At 43.3% G+C, this 21,235-nt stretch overlaps 1 protein-coding gene across 1 annotated transcript; it reads left to right on the top strand.

Annotated features, from left to right (window-relative positions):
- The first annotated feature begins 1,373 nt into the window (after window positions 1-1,373).
- TMEM39B (transmembrane protein 39B) lies at window positions 1,374-20,994 on the top strand. The gene is made up of 9 exons (XM_081962149.1): window positions 1,374-1,504; window positions 3,700-3,886; window positions 5,535-5,754; window positions 11,057-11,149; window positions 12,446-12,600; window positions 15,108-15,444; window positions 16,587-16,774; window positions 19,059-19,179; window positions 20,451-20,994. The coding sequence occupies exons 2-9, from the start codon at window positions 3,759-3,761 to the stop codon at window positions 20,685-20,687; spliced, it is 1,479 nt and encodes a 492-aa protein (XP_081818275.1). The 5' UTR covers window positions 1,374-1,504; window positions 3,700-3,758; the 3' UTR covers window positions 20,688-20,994.
- Window positions 20,995-21,235: the final 241 nt, after the last annotated feature.

The raw sequence follows: 21,235 nt of genomic DNA on the forward strand, positions 1-21,235 counted from the left end.
CTGAACTTTATTTTTAAATTATAATTCAGCCTTCATATGGATCAGGCAAAACATTTATTACAGTATTGAAAGAAAGAATATGGAAAATAGAAAGTTTATTGTTACCAGGTAGGTAACAGAAAAAAAATGAATTTAATTATGATAGCACCCTTCCTCTTTGAAATGAATATAATTCTTTCCACACAAACATTCTGGATAGAGATTTTAAACTGTTTGAACCTGCTTAAATATACAAAGGATCCATATATCTGTCAAGAAAGTAAGTGTTGACTCCTGACTAATATAGTGCCTCACTTTTAGGGGATCAAACAGTGTTTGAAGTACACCTTCAAATCAAAATTTAAATAATCCAGTGGTCAAATACTCCTCCAAAACTGTAGAGAGCAGGTGGGACCAAAAAATAGCATTTAGTGTAAATGCACAGCTCTGGGAAATGCAAGCTGGTGATTCTAGTTATATGCAGGCAACATTTCCTGCTATATAATTTCTCACCTTAATTAAAGCAAGTTATCTGAAATTCAGGAGGGTGTACTGACTTTCCATTTTGGAAATCAAAAGATCTTTTATCCGTGGCCATTTTTGTACAGTACATTAAGAAGAAAATGTTGGCCTATGAAGACAATCCCCAGACCTAATGCCCAAAATGCTGTCAGGATAGGTGCTAAATTACAGGGCCACAGTTAGTAGCCAACAGCTTCACTTCCCGGGGCAGCTGGAGACAGATGGTTTTAGGAATTAAGAGTCTGAATTAAAAAGTAGCGTCATCCCTGCCGACTCCACGGACATGTCTGCAATAGCTGACTAGGCGAAAGTTTGCCAAATATTCCAGTCTATTTCTTGCCTAGCTCAGCTGGTGCTGTGAGATTTAATGGCAGAGGTCTTCAAACTTGGCAACTTTCAGACTTGTGGACTTCAGCTCCCAGGGTTCTCCAGCCAGCAGAGCTGGCTGGAGAATCCTGGGACTTGAAGTCCACAAGTCTGAAAGTTGCTCTGCTGTCTGGAGAATCCTGGGACTTGAAGTCCACAAGTCTGAAAGTTGCTCTGGTGTCTGGAGAATCCTGGGAGTTGAAGTCCACAAGTCTGAAAGTTGCCAAGTTTGAAGACCTCTGCTGTTCAGGGTCATTGCACTCTCCAACTGAGCTTGGCAAGGCAGACTGGGGAGTTAACAGCGCCGCCTTGTCTAGACTGGAATCCTTGGGCCGGTGGTTTGCATAAGACGCCTTGGCTCCGGAGGCAAAACGGTTCCTTTAAGTCAGGCGCTACCCACATTCAGGCGCTGGAACTCAACCAAGAGCAGAGTGCTACGGGCAAGCCGTGCCGCTGCGCGCGCACCCTCCGGAGCTCCTCCCAGAGAAGGGGCGGGACGCGCTCCTGCGAGTTCCGCCACGGACCTTTTGTCTCTCGACGGCCGCCGTCCCCCTTTCCCACCGCCGAGAGCGCCCCGCGCCCCCGCCATCTTGTTTCCCCGCGGCCGCCGGAGCTGAGCGATTCCTGCTGGCGATGGGTGAGGCGAAGGCGGCGGGAGGATGCGCGGCGGGCCGCTTAGGGCTTCTGCAGCGCCTCCGTCCCGGGGGAGGCGGGGACCCTGGCGTTGCTGCTGCTGGGCAGTTGCGGCCTCCTCCTGCACGAAGATGGGCATTTGGGCCCCGTTCCCGTCTCGTCCGCCCGGCTCCCCTCCTCACGCCAGGCATGAGGGTGGCGCCGGAACAGGCCTGCGGGCCTTTCCCGATAAGCCTTGAAGGCGGGAAATCGCGGGGCTCGACAGGAGGGCCGCGGCGGGGGCGAGGATTAGATTTCTGCCTCCTCCTCCTCCTCGCATCCCGGTGATTCTTCAGCTGTTTAAACTCCCTGCGCCTTTCCCTGGCCCTCCAGAATTGTTTCACGGGGTTCCTAGCGAGGCCTCGTTCTGCACAAGCGCCTCTGCGCCCCGAGCCTCCTCCGCTCACCTGGCAGTCCTTACAGGTAGTCCTCGACTTACGACCACAATGGAGCAAAAAAAAAAAAAAAGCCCCCCCCCTTTTTATTTTCATATAAGTATCCACAAGTCTACCCACTGTCATAAAAACTCTATTTGGAAAATGGAGCCCGAAATTATTTTTGTGGAGAATCATTAGGTGACTTTTGTCCCGTTTTACGACCTACCTTGCCGCCGTTATTAAGTGAATCGCTGCAGCTGATAAGTGAATAACCTGGTCGTTAAGTGAACCTGGCTTCCCTCTGCCTTTTCCTTGTCAGAAGGCTGCAAAAAGAGATCCACATGAGGTTGAGGCGCTGGCAATGATCCTCAATACGGACCAGTAGCCAAGAGTCTGAATTTTGATCTACATGGTCACGGGGATGCTACAAAAGGTCGTAATGGTGAAAAACAGTCCTAAGTTGCTTTTCTTAGTGCCGTTGTCACTTTGGACGGTCTCAAAATGAACTGTTGTAAGTCGAGGACTACCTGTAGAAATGGCTCCATTACCCCAGGATGTGCCCCAGCCACCTTCTCTGGAGTTACTACTCCAGGTTTAAGGCCACCTGCTCTATCCCCTGGCGCTTTTAGGGGACATCTTCCCTGGCAGTTCATTCCCTTCCTCCTCAATTTAACTGTGGACACTCTAAGCCAGGGGTCCCCAAACTTGGCCCCTTAAAGACTTGTTGGGGACCCCTGGCTTAGAGTTCTGGGAGTTGAAGTCCTCAAGTCTTAAAATGGCCAACTTTGAAGACCTCTGCTCTAAGCCTGTGTTTTTCCAACTCAGCCATGTTTAAGAGATGTGAACTTCAACTCCCAGAATTCTCCAGCCAATTCATGTGGGGCATTCTGGGACTTGAAATATATACCTCAAGTTTGAAAAAAAAAACACTGCTGTAAATGCTGCTGTATTGTATGGATTCTTTTACACTCTTGGGGGGGTGTTCCTGACTTTGTGAAATGGAGATAAACGTATTTTGGAATGAATGATAATCAATAGTTTTGGTCTGTTTTGGACCCCATTTTTCTCCCCAAGATAGTAGCATAAGATTTTTTTGTCCAGAATTTGTTAGAAATTTTTTTATTCAGAATTATTTATTATTATTTATTCAGAATTTTTATATATATATAAAACAGGCTACTTGAGAGAAAGTGGCCCCAGGAAATAAGATATTTAGAAACCAGTTTTGAATGTTTGAATGTAGCAGTGCTATTTCTAGACCCACGTGCAAATATTCCCAAAATGATAAAATTTTCAAAAATTGGAACAGGATTCATCAAAATAGATGTGCAGATCCATTAGGGTATGTATATATCTGTGTGAAACAACTCTAGGATTGTTATAAGTAGAACTCATTGCAGCTTCCCTCAATTTGGTACCCTTAGCACATTATTAGACAATTCCCATTTTCCCTAGCCAGCCATTGAAGCAGGAGACCACCAGGTTAAGAAATGGCAAATGGATACATGAAGCATGCTACTGTAATATAATGAATAAAAGTGAAATGAGCTTCAGGAAATCTATAGTTTTAACTTTGAGCCTGATGTATCTGCAGCTTAGGAAGAATTTTATCATGCAGTCATCATTCTTGTACAGATTGCTAAGATGTTTGTGTTATATGTAGATTTGATATTTGCACCAACCCTTCATGAGATGCTTTTCTTGAAGTGGTAAACCTATACAGAGCTTTGCGGATATTCTAGGAATTGCTATAACAATGCAGGCCTAACATTTTCATTTCCAGTTCATAGAATCAAAGAAATCATTTGAGGAGCGGGGCTGCCCCTCTGATTGCCAGGGGTTATGGCAGGGGGAAGAAGGGGACCTAACCGGACATCCTACTGCCGCAATCCTCTGTGTGAAACTGGAGCTCCTGGTGGTGTCAGCCACTCCACAACTTCTTCAGTCACTAGTGTGCGTTCACGTACCAGGTACAGCTGTGTTACAGAGAGTTCTATGAAATCCAGAGCCACATGAACCAGCCAAAGTAGGCCCAGTAAGAAGTCCCATTAAAACATTTCACTTTGTTGGGGGATAAGAGTATGGAGCAAGACCTTGACAGTGTGTAGATGTGAGCTTACAATGATTGTAAATCCTGCCTAATTTACATAATACTTGACTAAGAATTATTATACTCTCGATACTATAGTTTAAGAGAAGTCTTCCCAAGGTGATTTGCAATAAAACATTTCCCACTTTAAGGCTAGAAGAGGGTGGGGTGGGGGGCAAAGTTATTTTTGAAACAAATGTACAACCACAACAGAAAGTGTTTTTCTCCGGTATTCACATCCTGATTAATGGTGATGGGCCAAGGAAGATTAGTGCAATGATTCACTGTTTTCATGGCAGCTGGTTTTAAATTCTTCAGGCCTTTAAAATAACCACTCTTTAATTTGATTTGGAAATGATGTTGATGCTAAATATTGCTCTGGTGGTAGCTTCTACACCATCTTAAAATACATCTGTGCTTAGAGAGCTGTTGCTGTTCAGTTATGGCTAGTTCTGTGGTTTTAATTGTTCTGTGTAAACTGCCTTGAGTTATACTGCAGGCACTTTATAAATGATGTAAGGTGAATACTTTATCTTTATTGTTGCTTTTATTAGCAAGTGGTAAAGAGAGGATGATAGTTCTAAACGGTCTTTAGATGGCATTGTAATGGTACGAACAAAGAAACAGATTGTGCATGGGAATGGTAATAAAGGAAGAGAAAGAGCAGTGAGCAAAATAGATTTGTAGTCCTCGACTTACAACAGTTCATTTAGTCACCATTCGAAGTTACAGTGACACTGAAAAAGTGGCTAAAGACAGTTTTTTAAATCATTGCAGCATCCCTATGGTCACATGATCAGAATCTAGCCATTGGCAACTAGCTCATATGTATGACGGTTGCAGTGTCCCAGGTCATGTGATTCTCTTTTGCCACCTTCTGACAAGGTCAATGACGAAGCCTGGTTCACTTAACCATGTTACTAACTTCATTGCAGTGATTCACTTAACAACTGGCAAGAAAGGTCGTAAAATGAGGCAGAACTCACTTAACACATGTCTCACTTAGCAACAGAAATTTTGGGCTCAATTGTGGTCATAAGTCAAAGACCACCTGTAAAGCCAAATTACATTTCTGGAAGTTGAATAAGTAAAATAGATACCAGAAAATTATCAAAGTTCCTGAATGCACGTAAATCTCTCTAATCACTTGCTCAAACAATTACAAATGCTTGCTCAGAAATATTTCAAAATGGGACATGCTTAGGTTACTAGGAGGTAACAACCACAAAGTCTGACTTGTGCAAACCTCCATTTTATTAACTGTGTAGTCTCATTGTAAGCAGAAATTTTAATCCATGTTATCAATAAGAATGCTATTTGATATTATTTGCCAGCATATATTATGCAGTTTATTTGTATAGATTGTTTGTTACTCCACTCTGTTGTTCAAATAAATTTAGCTTAAACTGATCAAGTGGTATTGACTTACTTATCAATTGGGCCATTGGGAATTATCCCCTTCAGAGTAAGGCACATGAATGTCTACGAATCTCTTTTTTGAGTTAACCTATTCTGTTTTCCTCTTGCAGGAGCGGCTCAGGGACAGGTCTTTCCAGCCCTCCTTTGGCAACCCAAACAGTGGTTCCCCTCCAGCATTGCAAGATCCCAGAACTGCCCATCGAGAGGAGCATCTTGTTTGAACTCCAGCTCTTCTTCTGTCATCTTATTGCTCTCTTTGTCCACTACATAAACATCTACAAAACAGTGTGGTGGTACCCACCATCTCACCCTCCCTCCCATACTTCATTGGTGGGTATTTTATATCTGATTGCCTGTTTGCAAGATCTTAAAGTCACAATTATAAAACTAGAAAAAATACTGCTGCCTTAAGATTGTGAGAGAGGAAGTCCAAAGGCATCAGGCTGGAGAAAATGGTTGCCCAGATTTCTTCTTAAAATACTTCAAATAGTTCAAATACTAAACTTATGCGTATAGAAATGTAATTTATAACAGGGTCTACTGTGGGTTTTGGGGAATGTATATTTTTCTTAAATCTAGTCTCTACGTTAATATTAACCTTCTATGCCAGTGTTTTTCAACTTGATCACACATCATATGTGGACTTCGATCCCAGAATTCTCCAGCCAGTTAAACCCTGTTCTATATTGTTTGAGCTTAATCATTCTAAAAATTCTTAATGTTAATTTGAAGGGTCTTATAAAAATGCAATAGCTGAGGATGAGCCTGGGGCTGCACCCATTGGAACATACATGCTCGGGCCCAGCAACTACATTGCAGCATAAAATCTGATGCACTTTATAAGATACATCAACCATTATAATGAGAGGAATTTGTATACCTATGGTCTGAAGACAGAGGGCAGTGGCAATGCCTTCCTGATACCCATTTACAAATATTACATAGTTTCCACATTTGGGAGCTCAATTATATAAGCAGTATGATAGGAAATCTTTGCTATCTATGTAATCCAGTGTTTCCCAACCTTGGCAGCTTTAAGAGGGGTGAATTTCAAGTCCCAGAATTACCCAGCCAATCATCCTGGTTGAGGATTTCTGGGAGTTGTAGTCTCCATTCTTCTTAAAGTTGCCAATGTTAGACACACTATTCTAATCTTTGGAAAATAATTTCAAAAATGTTTATGAATTATATTCAGGTTTTTATTTGGTTGCTCAGAAACATTTATCTTGAAGTCAGTAACCTGGTATCTGAGATAGTCCCCTATGGGATTTGGGATATCCTTAATTTCAGGATGAGGTTCCTTTAGTCTTGCAAAATCCTAACCAATGAGGAATATAGTTGTTAATTAAGAATGGTATATTTAAATATGTTCGGCTATCTCGAAGCCAAATATTGCAGATGACATCCCTATGTCTCATGCAAGACACAGTAGAGAGGACACAGTAGAGGGGAAGAGTTGACATCTGAATCTTTTTTTAAATATATGATTTATTGATACATTTTTCTTTTATAAACAAAAGATTCCATGTCTGTCTTAACAGCGTGTTGTTTGGGCACCATTAATTTTAAATAAGTATACAACAATAACCATAATCATACTAGTAATCTTAATAAACTTATCAATATTAATCACAAAATAATAATACAGTTAGTTTATCCATCTTACAAAATTTTCAGTACACATTTTTGTTATATTTTTTGATTCTGTTTAATTTCTAACCTCTGTTCCTGTTAGTTAACCATTGGTAAACTAAATCCCATGTTAAAAAGTATTGTTTTTTTTCTTTTATCTTAAGTGTCAGTCTATCCATCTCAGCACATTCTAATATTTTTTTATTGCACTGTCATCTGTTGAGACCTCGTCGTTTTTCCATCGTTGTGCAAACAGTATTCTTGCTGCTGTTACTACATGAAAAATTATGTATGTGTTCCCTTTATTATACTGTCCTGAATCTGAATCTTATGCAGGATGTTAACAGGGTGAAACAATGTCTTAAACTCAAGTAAACCTGAATGGCTGGCTGCTTGTAAAGTGATTGTGATTGTCGTAGATGCACTATGGGTAATATATATGAATATTTTAGGCAGCAGCTTTAAATTTAAATAAGTGGCCTTGTGGATATTTCTTTGTCTGCCTTGCAGATTTTTCCTGGTATGATGTTTTATGTTCATCTTATTTTTCCTTTACTAGTTGATAACCTGCCCGCATATTTATTTATAGGAAGAAAATGTCCAGACCAAACGTAACTTCTAATGTTAAATTTTCCCCTTTACCAGAGGGAGCCCCTTGTGGAGTACTATGAAGCCGTTACCATGGCAACTCCACTGCGCTGTACAGTAGAAGCCATTTTAAGGCACAACAGGCTGTATCTTAACAGGACACACACCCTGAGGGGTGTTAGGGGTGTCTTACCCTCACAGTATTTTTTTCCAGAGAGTAAGTCATCTGGATACCAAGTTTGGTTGAAATTGGTCGAGGTGTTTCAGAGTTATGCTGGAACATACACATACAGAGCCATTTATTTATATATATATATATATATATATATAGATAGATAGATAGATAGATAGAGAGAGAGAGAGAGAGAGAGAGAGAGAGAGAGAGAGAGAGAGAGAGAGAGAGAGAGAGAGGGGGGGGGAGGGAGGGAGGGAGAGAGAGAGGGAGGGAGGGAGAGAGAGAGAGAGAGAGAGAGAGAGAGATGAGTCAAAACTGATCGAAAAGACATTTTGGGGCTTGGCTGCAGGTTTTGTGCTATGTCTGACTGGAAGTTTGCTAGGCCATCCCACCCATGAATCCAGTATACAAAAATTATATCTCAGGTAAAGAAGACTTCTTTGGGTGGAGTAAAAGCCAAAGTGCTGGTTCAGTGAAAAGGATGTTGTTGGCATTGTGTGGGGCCAGGAGTGACCATTGCAGTACTGTATACCATATTTTATGGAGTATAAGACACTCTTCCACCCCCCTTAAAACAGAGTGAAAATTTGGGTGCGTCTTATACACTGAATGCAGCCCTGCCCACCTGCCGGCCCCCACTCTTCGGCCATTTTCAGCCTCTGCGCATTGCGTTTTAGACATGTTCCAGGCTGCAGGGGTTGCCACAGACCATTGCTGCCTCTGTGCCTCGTGTTTTTGGCCTCTGTGCCTCGTGTTTTTCGCCTCCGTGTATCGCGTTTTCAGCCTCTGAATGCTCCACCCGTTCCAGACTGCAGGGATCGCCACAGCACATTGCTGCCAATCGCCACCTCTGCGTGTTTCATTTTCTGCCTCCGAGTGTTGCGTTTTTGGCCTCCACGTGTCACATTTTTGGGAGGTTCCGAGCAGCGGGGAGTGGTGGTGGCAATCCCCGCTGCATGGAACCACCCAAAAACACAACATGCAGAGGCCAAAAACAGGGTGTGCAGAGGCCAAAAATGTGATGCGCAGAGGCGGCTATTGGAGGCTATGTGCTGTGATGATCCCTGCAGCCTGGAACGGGTCTGAAACAGAACAGTTGACGGCAGAAAACGTGAGGCACAGAGGCCAAAAATATGAGGCAGTGATAGGCTGTGGTGATCCCCGCAACCTGCAACAGCTGATGGGGGGTATTTTGGGAGCCCAATCCACCCGCCAATTAGCTGCTCTTGCTGAATCAGATGCAATAATGTGCTGAAGCTGACCAGGCTGTTTGCTGCAAGGACACTAGTGACATCAACATCGATGGATGCTGGTAGGCAGATTTTTTTTTCTTGTTTTCCTCCCCAAAAACCTAAGTGCGTCTTGTACGCTAAAGCGTCTTGTACTCCGAAAAATATGGTAACTAATTTGAAGATAGTTCTTCAGCAGTAATAACTATAGATAAATCCAATGCTCAGTGACTGGAGAGAGAGAGGAGAGAGAAGTGTCATTTATATTTATTTGATGATTTGTAGAGCTGCCCATCTGCCAGCTGTGTTTCTGGGTAGTGCAGAAAGATGAAAGCACCATAACAAAAGCTCATGCCCTTGTTAAAACAAGAATCCCCCAAGCAAAAAGCTGTACTCTCATCCCATCTTGCCTAACCTCCTGACCCAGATGCCTGGGGGAACAGTTAGGTCTTCAATTTGCTGCGATGTTGCTAGGAATGGTGTTGCAGGTGGCTTGTAGCCCATTCCCTGAATGAAATTAGTAAAAATAAAATTGGTGCACATCAAAGGTTCTTTCAAAGGGGTGGTTTTTCATGTTTTAATGTGACAGTAAAGGGAAATTCCAAAACACAGGGCCAAAATTAGTTGTGGACTCCAGTGCATAAGGCTGTTATCATAGCTTATTGTTTCCTGAGGAAATCTATGACATCCTGTTTATAGTTGGGTCACTGTTCTGAAAAAGGAGTCCATGTAACCAGATACCTGAAGATTTGGAAGAGCTGAATAGCTGGAAGGTCAAAAACGATTGGGCACCCTTTGTCTGTTTCTGGAGTTGGTGCTATTATACTATAATATATATTATGTAATAAGTAAGTGCCAATATAATAACTCCAAAGATAGTTATATAGAATTGCAGAAAAAACAATTGGCAACCAGCCTGCCTTCCATAGAAGACCTGTATATTGTGTGGGTCAGAAGGAGGTCTGAGAAAATACCAGCAACTCCTCACATCCTGGACATAAACTCTTTCAAGTCTTCCCCTCAGGATGCTACTGTAGGACATTGCATGCCAAACAACTAGACCCAGAGACTAGTTCATCACTGCTGAATACCTAATCCTCACAGTATCATCTTGTGTCTAAGTCTATTTAGTTATTTTGTATTGCTTTAGTAGTATTCTTCTCTACCATCCCTCCTATTGGTATCCTTATTATGATTATTACTAGCCTGTTGCTTTGCATGTACATTGACGGCTTCTGCACCAGAGACAAATTTCTTATGTGTCTAATCACACTTTTGACCAATAAAGCATAACGTAAGTAAGCAGAAATATACAAGGCAACTCTCCTGATTTTATGTCTGGTTGTTCTTAGTGCCAGAGAAGGTCAGGAGCAAACATGATTTGATTTAGACATTGTAAATATAAATGGCGTATTGAGCTATACTTCTGTAAGGACATAACAGTATGTGACAGTCATTTCAAAGACTTTCTCTGAATACAGCTCAGAGAAGCAGATACAATTAGTCCTCGACTTACAACCATTTATTTAGCAGACTTTCAAAACTACAACACTGGAAAAAGTGGTCATCTTGCCTTCGGCTTCACAGCATCCCCACAATCACATGATCAAAATTGGGGGCTTGACAACCAGCATCTATTTATGACTGCTGCAGAGTCCCAGAGTCATGTGATTGCCATTTGCGACCTTCTCGGCCAGCTTCTGACAAGTGAAGTCGGGGGGGGGGGGGTCAGATTCATTTAATGACCACGTGATTCTCTTAACAGCAGCAATGATACACTAACCATGGCAAAAAAAGCTTGTAAAATCAGGCATAATTCACTTCATAACCATTTGCTTAGCAGTAGAGATTCTTGTCCCAATTATGGTCATACGTCAAGGATTACCTGTATACATACAGCTTTATTTTCCTATTTTTCCTAAGACTCTCAGGAAACTCTTACTGCTTTTTGGCATTTGTTAGATTGCCGTTCATAGGCTAACCATAGTCTTGTCTTTCCTCCTTGCAGAATTTTCATCTCATTGATTTCAATGTCCTGGCAGTGACCACTATTGTTCTGGCAAGAAGATTGATAATTGCTATTGTGAAGGAAGTGAAAGAGGTAAAGTTGTGCCTCTTGGGTCAGAGATGCGGGAAATGACTGCTTCCGATTATCCTTTGGCTGCTTTTTCTTATGTCAACAGCAACTCTGCCCTCAGTAGCTTTCACTACCCCCTGTTTCCCTGAAAATAAGCCCTCCCGGGATAATAAGCCCAATCGGGCTTTTGAGCACATGTGCTAAAATAAGCCCTCCCCCGAAAATAAGCCCTCCGTGAAAATATTGCAACGCAGCAGCAGCCATGAGGTGACCACCTGCACCGCCTCCTGCACCTCAAAAATAACAAGACCTCCCCCAAAATAAGGCCAAGCGCTTATTTCAGGGGTCAAAAGAAAATAAGACCCTGTTTTATTTTTGGGGAAACACGGTAGTTCCAGGAGCTTTGCACAAAATGCCTAGCAGCAGGAAGGAAGTGTTGCCTCCATCCCATAAACAGTCAAGCACATCTGAAAAATAAGTTCAGAAAAGGAAGGTTTGCACTTTTGTGTTCCTGCTCCCTTGTAAACTGCTGTTGGTGGAGAAGGGAACAGCAATCCTTGCTTAATGGCAAATCACTTAGCAACCATTCAGAGTTACAACAGACCCTCCGAAAAGATACTTAAACCCAGTTCCAGAATTTCTGATCGCCATACACAGAACCTACGGTCACACATTTTGGATTCTTGGTAACTGGCTCACATTTACAGCGGTTTGCAGCGTCTCATCACATGACTAATTTTCAGCATTTTTTGCCAGTTTTTGGCGTTTACTTCCGATTCCTGGCCCCCCCAAAAAATGCTTATTGGATAAAACAGATTTATTTAATGATCAGGGTATTCACTTAACCACCACTACACAAATGTTATAAATCTGGATGCAAGCACATGATGATCTGCTTAATGACTGCCATGAGTCATAATTCCAGGTTCAGTTACAATGGTAAATTGAGGACTAACTATAGATATTCAGTGGATGGTTTTCCTTGAGAATATTTTTGGGCACAGCTGGCTAGCGATGAAACCACATTTAGCTCCTGAAGAACATCAGAGTTGCGCTGCCAGAAGCCACTTTCAGTGATGCAACCTTATGCACAAAAGATCTTGAACTAAGCATAGGAAAAGGCAAAATAGGCCAATTTATATATGGCAATCCTAAGCATGCTTATTAAAATCTAAGTCCTTATAAATTGAGTGGGCATAGACTTAGGAATTACAGTCCCTCAAAAATCAAAACAGCTCCTAGAATTCTGGAGCATTGTCCATTTTTCTCCTAAGCAGAAGTAGCTGTGTTCTTGTTTTGTTTCTGTTGTTGTTCCTTCAGGCCTCTCATACGGGAAAGGTCTCTTTGCCACGCTCCATCTTCCTGGTCACTATGCGCTTTGCTGTTCTAACTGGTGCAGGCTGGAGCCTGTGCCAGTCTATTATCCACCTCTTCAGATCATATTCGCTCCTCAACCTCTTGTTCCTATGTTATCCGTAAGTACCAAAAAAAGAGGGCTTGATTGTTCCTTTGTTATATTTATGAATAACTCAAGGTGGTGAACACAAACAATACTCCTTCCTCCTTCAGTGTGGAGTTGAGTTGGGCTGAGAGAGAGAATGATTAGCTCAAACTCACCCAGCTGGTCCTGAGAGAATTCTAATGGAGAACAAAATAGAATAGTACAAAAGCCCCCAGATTCTATACCAATTCTTGGTGTAGTGCAGCCCAATCCAAAACCAAAGACTGGAATGCCCTGAATCCAGGAAGCATTAAGACTCAATAGCCACAAGGTTTTGCCGTTGTTGAGTTGCAGCCTGTTTTCCCCATGGTCACCCTGGAGCATAGATACAATAGCAATAGCACTTAGACCTATATACCGCTTTACCGCTCTCTCTAAGCAGTTTACAATGTTAGCATATTGCCCCCAAAAACTGGGTCCTCATTTTAACAACCTCGGAAGGATGGAAGGCTGAGTCAACCTTGAGCCACTCAGGATCGAACTCCTGGAGCGAGCAGTGAGTTAGCCTGCAGTACTGCATTCTAACCACTGTGCTACCACGGCTCTTACAAAGCTGGATATCACCAGCATACTAATATCAATAGCACTTAGACTTACATACTGCCTCACAGTGCTTTACAGACCCTTGTAAGTGGTTTACAGTCAGCCTCTTGCTCCTAACAATCTGGGTCTTCATTTTACTGACCTCGGAAGAATGGAAGGCTGAGTCAACCTTGAGCCAGCGAGAATCGAACTGCTGGCAGTCAGCAGAGTTAGCCTGCAATACTGCATTCTAACCACTGTGCCACTGTGGTTGTTCACCGAGCGCCATCATTACACATTACATATCTAATGTTCCCTTCTTCTATTTTCCTCACGGCTACAATCCTGTGAGGTGGATCGGGCCCACGGAGTGTGTCACCCAGCTGGTTTTCATGCCTAAGAGAGAGCTAGAACTCAGAATCTCTTGCTTTCTGGTTCAGCATCCTAACTGCTATGGCAAAGTGGAGGTATGGCGACTAGAATGCTATGCCTAGTGGAGCATTAGGCATAACATTCTAGTCACTTAACCTCCAGTTTGGTATGCTCACAGCATTACATTATTGGCTATCCATCCAGTTTACATTCTAAAGAGCTCTAAAATAGGAATCTCCTTTTTCATAGCAGCTGCAAGTCTGTTATCCAAAATCTGAAGTTTATAATTTTATTTGTTGCTTTAATGCCCACATGCACCATTTTTTGCATTCTTGTAACACCTTACAACCCCTGACAGAATGTGAGGGAGTGATCAATAAGGCATTGTCAGAATATTCCTCTGTCCCACTGATTATTAGTAATTTTAGGGCATTGATGAACAACCTCAGAGGGGCCCTTCATCTTTCATCCTTCATAGAACTATTCTTTTATTCATAGCTATTTCAGGTGCTTTAATCCATTTTGAGTCAGTAAGAGAGCGATACCTATCTTCCTTGCCCACTAAGTTTGCTATTTTCAGTGAGGAAGTTGCAAAAAAAAGAAAAAAATATATAAGAATCTTTATTGTCACTTTTTTGTGAACACACTGGCACACATTAAAAAATGAAATTCTTATTACACAATATAATCCAATTGTAATGTTTCTCTTTGTTCATCCTTGTTCAAATATTGTTGATAGTTTTGGATGTCTCCAAAATATATTGAGGCAGAACCTAGCTTTAACAAAATTTGTTCTTTTACAGGTGGCTCCACTTAACAATGACTTGTTCAGCAACTATTCAAGCTTGTGATGGCATTGAACAAGTGGTTCTTACTAGTTCTCAGGGCTCAGCTTGCTGTTACGATGCTGCAGCCTCCAGAAGTCACATAATCCCTATTTCTGACCTTTGCTTACTTCTTACAAGCAAATTCAGTGGGGAAGCAGACAGGAAGTCGCAAATGGCGACCAAGTGACATCCTTGCTTAATGATTGCTCTGGATTCCCTTAAGGACAGCAACCAGGAAGTACTGGACCTGCCATTGCTAAGCTGTCACGTGGTATCACAGTTTATGACTGCATTGCTTAGCGACCGAAATTCTGATCCCAGATGCTGTCATTAACTGAGGACCACCTGTATTAAAGAATGAAGCATTTCTAGTCTTCCAAATGATTTTGGGTTTCTATTACTTTAATATACAGTTGTTTTGGTCAGTGTCCAGTGATGACATAATTGTCCCCTTCTGGATATTTGATGACTGTATTTTAATAAGTTATTCTATCTACGCCAGAATAAGCATTGTGTTATGTTACTTGTAATTTCTTTAAATTACTTTAAACAAATCTCTGACATTAAGCGGGCCACTTCCCAGGCTCTCGCTTGACTTGCTTTACTGTCTAGTTAGTAGAGGAGCGGATTCATGTTAATTCCCGTGAGAACTCTGAAATGAATACCAGTTAGATTATAAGCTGCTCAGTGTTTGGAAAGTAATATGGATGATGACTGCAACTTCATAAAAGTTACTTCAGAATTGTTCTCCTCTTCCAAGGTTTGGCATGTACATTCCCTTCCTGCAACTAAACTGCGACTTCCGCAAGAGCGGCTTCTTCTCTCCTGTGGCCAGCATTGGCCCTCGTGACACAGGGGACGTCAGCTTGCGGGGAAAGGACTACCTCTCTGTCCTCAAGGAGACTTGGAAGCAGCACACTCGGCAGCTCTACAGCATGGAGACTATGCCCACCCATGCCTGCTGTCTCTCCCCAGATCTGATCCGCAATGAAGTGGAGTATCTGAAAGTGGATTTCAACTGGCGCATGAAGGAGGTGCTGCTAAGCTCCATGCTCAGTGCCTATTATGTGGCCTTTGTACCAGTGTGGTTCGTGAAGGTAGGTGCTTGTGGACTGGGGCTCCTGCAGGACAATTCAGTGGTGGGCGGGGGAGGGAAGACCTCTCGGTCAAGGTTGGACCCTTTTAGAAATGATCCAATTTTGATGTATTTATATAACTGTAACCCAGGGGGTCAGCAACCTTAAACACTCAAAGAACCACAAACGTCCTAGCCAGAAGCCCCCCGTTCAATTCTGGAGCTGACCGGAAGTCCGGTTCCCCCCACCATAGAGTCTCCTCCTAGCATGGCGTCCTTTTTCCTCTTCCCGTCCTAACCGAAAGCCCTATCAATTGTGGAGCCAACTGGCGACAGGGAGCCGCAGCAGAGGGATGAAAGGGCCACATGTGGCTCCAGAGGTGCGGGTTACTGACCCCTGCTCTAACCTAACCTCATGCATTCTGCCCCCAAAGTGCTCTGTCACTTTCTTCTGGCAGTTGCTCATCTCTTCTGAGTAGTTCAGAATCAGGAGGTTTTATCCTCTTCTGTTTTTCTTCCATCACCATCAATTTAGGGATCTCAGATATGGGTTGAGACCATGTCATTATGACCCATTCATTGAAAGGATATCAGGTTTGATGTCTAGCTCAAATCCACCATTATTGAAAGTTAGTTCAACACTAGTTTGTTTTGTCCCTTGGGCGAGGTTGTACAAATTCATTTATTGTTTTTAGAGCAGGGATATTCAATCCTGGAAACTTTAGGGCTTGTGGGCTTCAACTCCACCCATTGGAAGTCCATAGTCATAGAGGTGCCATAGTTGGACAACCTCGTTATAGAGGCAAACTTTCAGGTAGTTCATATATATTACCACATTTTACCTCACAGTAAATGCTTTTATGGTTTTATTCATAAATCTATTTTAAAGTCATCCCCCAGATCCAATTTTAAGATCAGACATATCTGACCTATTCTGGTCTCCAGAACCACCGTGTAATAAAGAACTTTGGAAGTTGGACGGCCTTGCTGGATCAATCCCAGCGCTGTAGACTTCCACAAATAATTCCCGTTTCCACTCATCAAAGAGCTGCCCCTTGGATGACCAGGATACTTGGGGAAAATGCAAGTCTAGTTTGGAAAGTACAGCTGTGGACCTCGTTTTTTTCCTCTGTTTGTTCCTGACCCCCCTTTGCTTCTCCACAGAGCACGCAGTATTACGACAAGCAGTGGTCTTGCGAGTTGTTCCTGTTGGTCTCCATCAGCACTTCCGTCATCCTCATGCAGCACCTGCTCCCTGCCCGCTACTGCGACCTCCTGCATAAAGCGGCCGCACATCTGGGCTGCTGGCAGAAGGTCGACCCTTCTCTTTGCTCCAATGTGCTGCAGCATCAGTGAGTGGCCTCCATCTTTCAAAAACCCATTTCTCTGTCCTTTCAGGCAGTCAGGGACTCAGGTTGTACGAAGCAGCCTTCCTAAACTTGTCCTCTTTGAGGTTGAAGGTTCCCAATTCTCAGAATTGGCAGTTGCAGCCTGGAGAGCCACATTAAGCAGGGAAGGAAAAAGCAACCTGTGTCTCAAGTTTGGTCTAATGTGGTGTCTTTTTTTTTAAAGCAACATTTTAACCATTTTTTAAAATCCAACTAGCTAAATGCTACTTGGGGCCTAAAAAGCTGGCATAAAGGCCAGGTCCTCCTTCTGCTCATAGCCTCTATTCCCCATTCTTTTCCCCATTTTCTATGGGGCCCATCTAGGATCCTTTGAAAAGCGCCCACTAAATCTGAGGAGCCTTCTGGTAGTGAGTCTACTGTGAAAGGCCCACAAATAATGTCCAGTTTGGGGTGGGGAATTGTCTACCATAAAAAGAAGCCGCCTATGACGTTCGAAATTGGGCAGTGGCTGCATTTGTGTGGCACGCCTGGCCAGCCCAGTCTTTTACCTCACAGGTTTGGGTTCATAACATTAGTTTGCTTTCTGTACCTGTTTGACTTGGAAAAAACCCCAGCCTGTTTAATTTCAGTGTGTTGCTCTAAACTTGCAGGAAGTTGTATCTCAATGCAATATGGGTAATCCTCGATTTATGACCATTGTACAACCTCTGCCCAACATGGTCATAAATCATGATGATTGTAAAAACGGGTCACCCATTTGACCGACCAAATTTTATTAACTTTTTATGTGGCAGTTATTAAGTAGCCGCCATGGTGGTTAAACGAACAAATGGTTCACTATGGGACAGTTTTGCCAGGAACCGGAAATGCTGGTTTCCTGCGAAATCTCCATAAAATAGTGTCACATGATAACAGGAGGCAGCAAAAGACTCTAAATGTGGGACAGTTCCCAAGGGCCCCGACATGTGGTCACGTGACTGCGAGGGGGCAGTTTCAGAACCACGTTGTAAGTACCGCCAGTGGAGGTACATTGTAACTTCAAATACAGGTAGTCCTTGACTTACAGAAGTTCATTTAGTGCAGGGGTGTCTGGGAGTTGAAGTCCACAAGTCTTAAAAGTTCCCAAGTTTGGACACCCCTGATTTAGTGACTATTCAAGGTTAAAATGAAAAAAGGGACTTGTGACCATTTTTCACACTTATGACCATCGCAGCAACTCCAGTCACAGGTTCAAAATTCAGATGCCTGGCTAGTGGCTCGGGTAGGACGGTTGCAGTGTCCAGGGGTCATGTGATCCCCTCTTGTGACCTTCTGACAAGCAAAGTCGATGGGGAATGCAGATTCACGTAACCACCTTACTAACTGAACAAATGCAACGATCCACTTAACAACCGTGAAGAGAAAAGTTGTACGATGGGTCAAATTCACTTAACCAATGTTTCACTTGGCAACAGACATTTTGGGCTCAGTTGTGGCCGTGACTCCAGGACTACCTGTAGTTATGAAGAGATCGGTCAGTAGTTGCTAAATGACTGGGTCATAAGTGCATGGGATTCTCTAGCAGTTGGAAGTTTTTTGATTTGAAAGACAATCTATACCACCCTTCTTATTTCCCCCATCCCCGCTCCTCTCAAAGACTCAAAAAAATATACCATATTTTTCGGATTTTAAGACGCACCAAGATTTTGAAAAGGTAAAGTTTTTGCACTCTACGGACTTCCCAAATCCTCTGCACGCCTCATTTTCACAAAAACAGGCCCGTTTTTTGCAAAAAATAAAAAATAAAAAAAATAAAAACCCCAAGGGCATGCACAGGTTTTCGGAGGCTTGTAGAGTGCTCCTGAGGGCTGGGGGGCAGGGCAAAAACGGGCAAAAATTGGCCCACTTTTTGCTCGTTTTTGCCCTCCCCAGCCCCCAGGAGCACTTTGCAGGCTTCCCAAACCCTCTGCACGCCCATTTTTGTGAAGTGGGTGGGGGTTTTGGAGGCCAAAAACACTGTATTCAGTGTATAAGACGCACCCAGATTTTTACTCTCTTTTGGTAGGGGGAGGTGCATCTTATACTCTGAAAAATACGGTATATATATATATATATATATATATATATATATATATATATATTCCAGCCCAGCTTCTCACAGTAAGAAAGCAACCTCCGTGCTGCTTGGCAGTCTTCTGTCTTTCCCCCTTGGAAGTCAGTGGCCCCAAAGGGAATGACGAGCAGCTGGGAAATGCCCGGTCTCTTCTTCTGCTCCTTCCACCAGATGCCCGTTGAATATATTTTTCAGGTGGACGGACGAATGTCTGTGGCCACAGGGGGTGCTAGTGAAACACAGCAAGAACGTCTACAAAGCGGTGGGCCACTCCAACGTGGCGGTGCCTTCGGATGTCTCCCACTTCCGCTTTCACGTAAGCTGCTCTCCTTGTAACAAACATTGACGGTGCCTGGCTGCCATTTTGTCCTGCCCTTCCTCCACAGTGGTTTGGTTTCTAGTGACCGCAAGAGCGCAGCCAGTGGTTTGCTAAGGTTTTTTTTTTGTTTTTGTTTTTAAGCACCCTACAAGCCCTGAGACTTCCTGCTGGTCTCCCAACCAGGAGTTAACCAGGCCCCATTTTGCCTAGCTTGTAGCCCAAAGGATTCTGGATGCGTGTTGCAGAGGTAGCTTTCACCTAGAGGTCTCTGGGCCTTCTATGAACAGAGGGTGATGTTCTTTTCGTTGGCACTCCAGCCAGGAACACAATTACTGGGAATTTTCTATAATTTCTGTTCCTTCTCAGGGTGTTTTTTCAATCCTGAGGCTTGAACATTAATTTAAAAACATGCCAAGACGTTCCTCATTTGTCCGAAGAAGAGAAAATGGGGAATTTAATTCTGCCATCACCAGAAAGGCAGGGCTGTAACTCTCTCATTGAAAGAGAAGCCCAGAGAACAGAGCCAGTGATGCCACTGTGAGCAACAGGGAGTTCTTATGAATTGGGAGTTCCAGGACCACTCTGTGTGAAAGCAAAGACTGTCTTGCATCTGCATGTTGTGTTGGCAAAAGGCCGGTTTTATCAGTAAATCTTTTTTTCTGGATTACTTGCCCATTACTCTGATAGCTGATCTGAAAACCACAGGCTAGAAAGTTGAAGGACACTCTAATTATTGACAAAAAAAACCCTGTCAGTAAACAGTGGACTTAGAATGCACCTTGGTATTCCTGTTTTGGGCACTGCCACTATTCCCCCAAACCTCTCCTCTGTGCCCTTTTCCTGCATTGTCATCCAGAGTTTTTCAGCCCCACCCTGACAGGCAAGAGGGCAACACAGCACTGCTGAAATAAAAATAATAATTTGTTTTTTTAAGGGTTCCACTCCCCCAAAGTTCCATTTCCCTTTTGCAGTTTTGTGAGATTCAAGGTGAGAATAGCAAAAGATCTGATGAAGCTTTGAGTTATTTACTCTGAATGTTTAACTTTTTAGATTCTGTTTTGGTTTGGCTAACCACTTTGAATGCTGACCAGAACAAAACAGTGGAGTACAAATATAATAAATAAAGTAAAAAGGAAAGACGTGAATGTTAAATGATACGATTTTTTTCTGGTGCTTGGATTGGGGACATCCCCTTTGTGAAGCCCTGACCTTCACCGGGCACCAGGAACTGCAGGCTGTTCACCCAAAGGAACCTCTCTTCCCTCTAGTTTTTTTTCAGCAAGCCTCTGCGGATCTTGAACATCCTGCTCCTCCTCGAGGGGGCTGTCATCTTCTACCAGCTCTACTCCCTGGTGGTCTCTGAGAAGTGGCACCAGACCATCTCGCTGGCCCTGATCCTCTTCAGCAACTACTATGCTTTCTTCAAGCTTCTACGGGATCGCCTGGTGCTGGGGAAAGCTTACTCATACTCTGCCACCAGAGAGACTGATCTAAAGCTGAACTGAGGGCGAGTTGCAGAAGGTAACAGAGAACAGCAGCTCCAAGCGTTGTTGGGGGCCACCCGAGACTGCATCGAGGGGCCTCTCGGCTGCCTGCCCTGCCCTGCAGGAGAAGTGTTTCCTCGCTGGGTCACAGAATATGCTGGAGCACGGGGCTTGGGAATCTTGCAGTCAGGCCGGCCCTGAGCTTTGTATGTCTTTTTTTACCATTTCTTTTGGTTTGGTTTTGCTTTGGTAAGGAAAATATCTTATTTTTCTACTCTCAATTTCTGTCAGCCTGCTTTGTAAGGAGCAGTAAGAGCTGTAACAACCACCCAGTCTTAAGAGTATTTCTTGCTGGTGTCCTGGGCTGCCTGAGAGCTTTTTTTTTTGGGGGGGGGGGGGGGAGTGTCTGTACTTAGCAAAAAAAAACCATAAGATCTGTAATCCGAAGTGCAGTCCTTCCTCTGCTCTCCCCCCCACCCCCCCAGCCTCCATAGAAAACAACCCAGTGCTGCAGGTTCTTGATGGCCGGCGGTCCTGTAAATCTTTACAGCGGCCAAGAGTTTTTAACA

Source organism: Natrix helvetica, assembly GCF_964273705.1.
Source record: "Natrix helvetica genome assembly, chromosome: 9".
Taxonomy (NCBI): Eukaryota; Metazoa; Chordata; class Lepidosauria; order Squamata; family Natricidae; genus Natrix; species Natrix helvetica.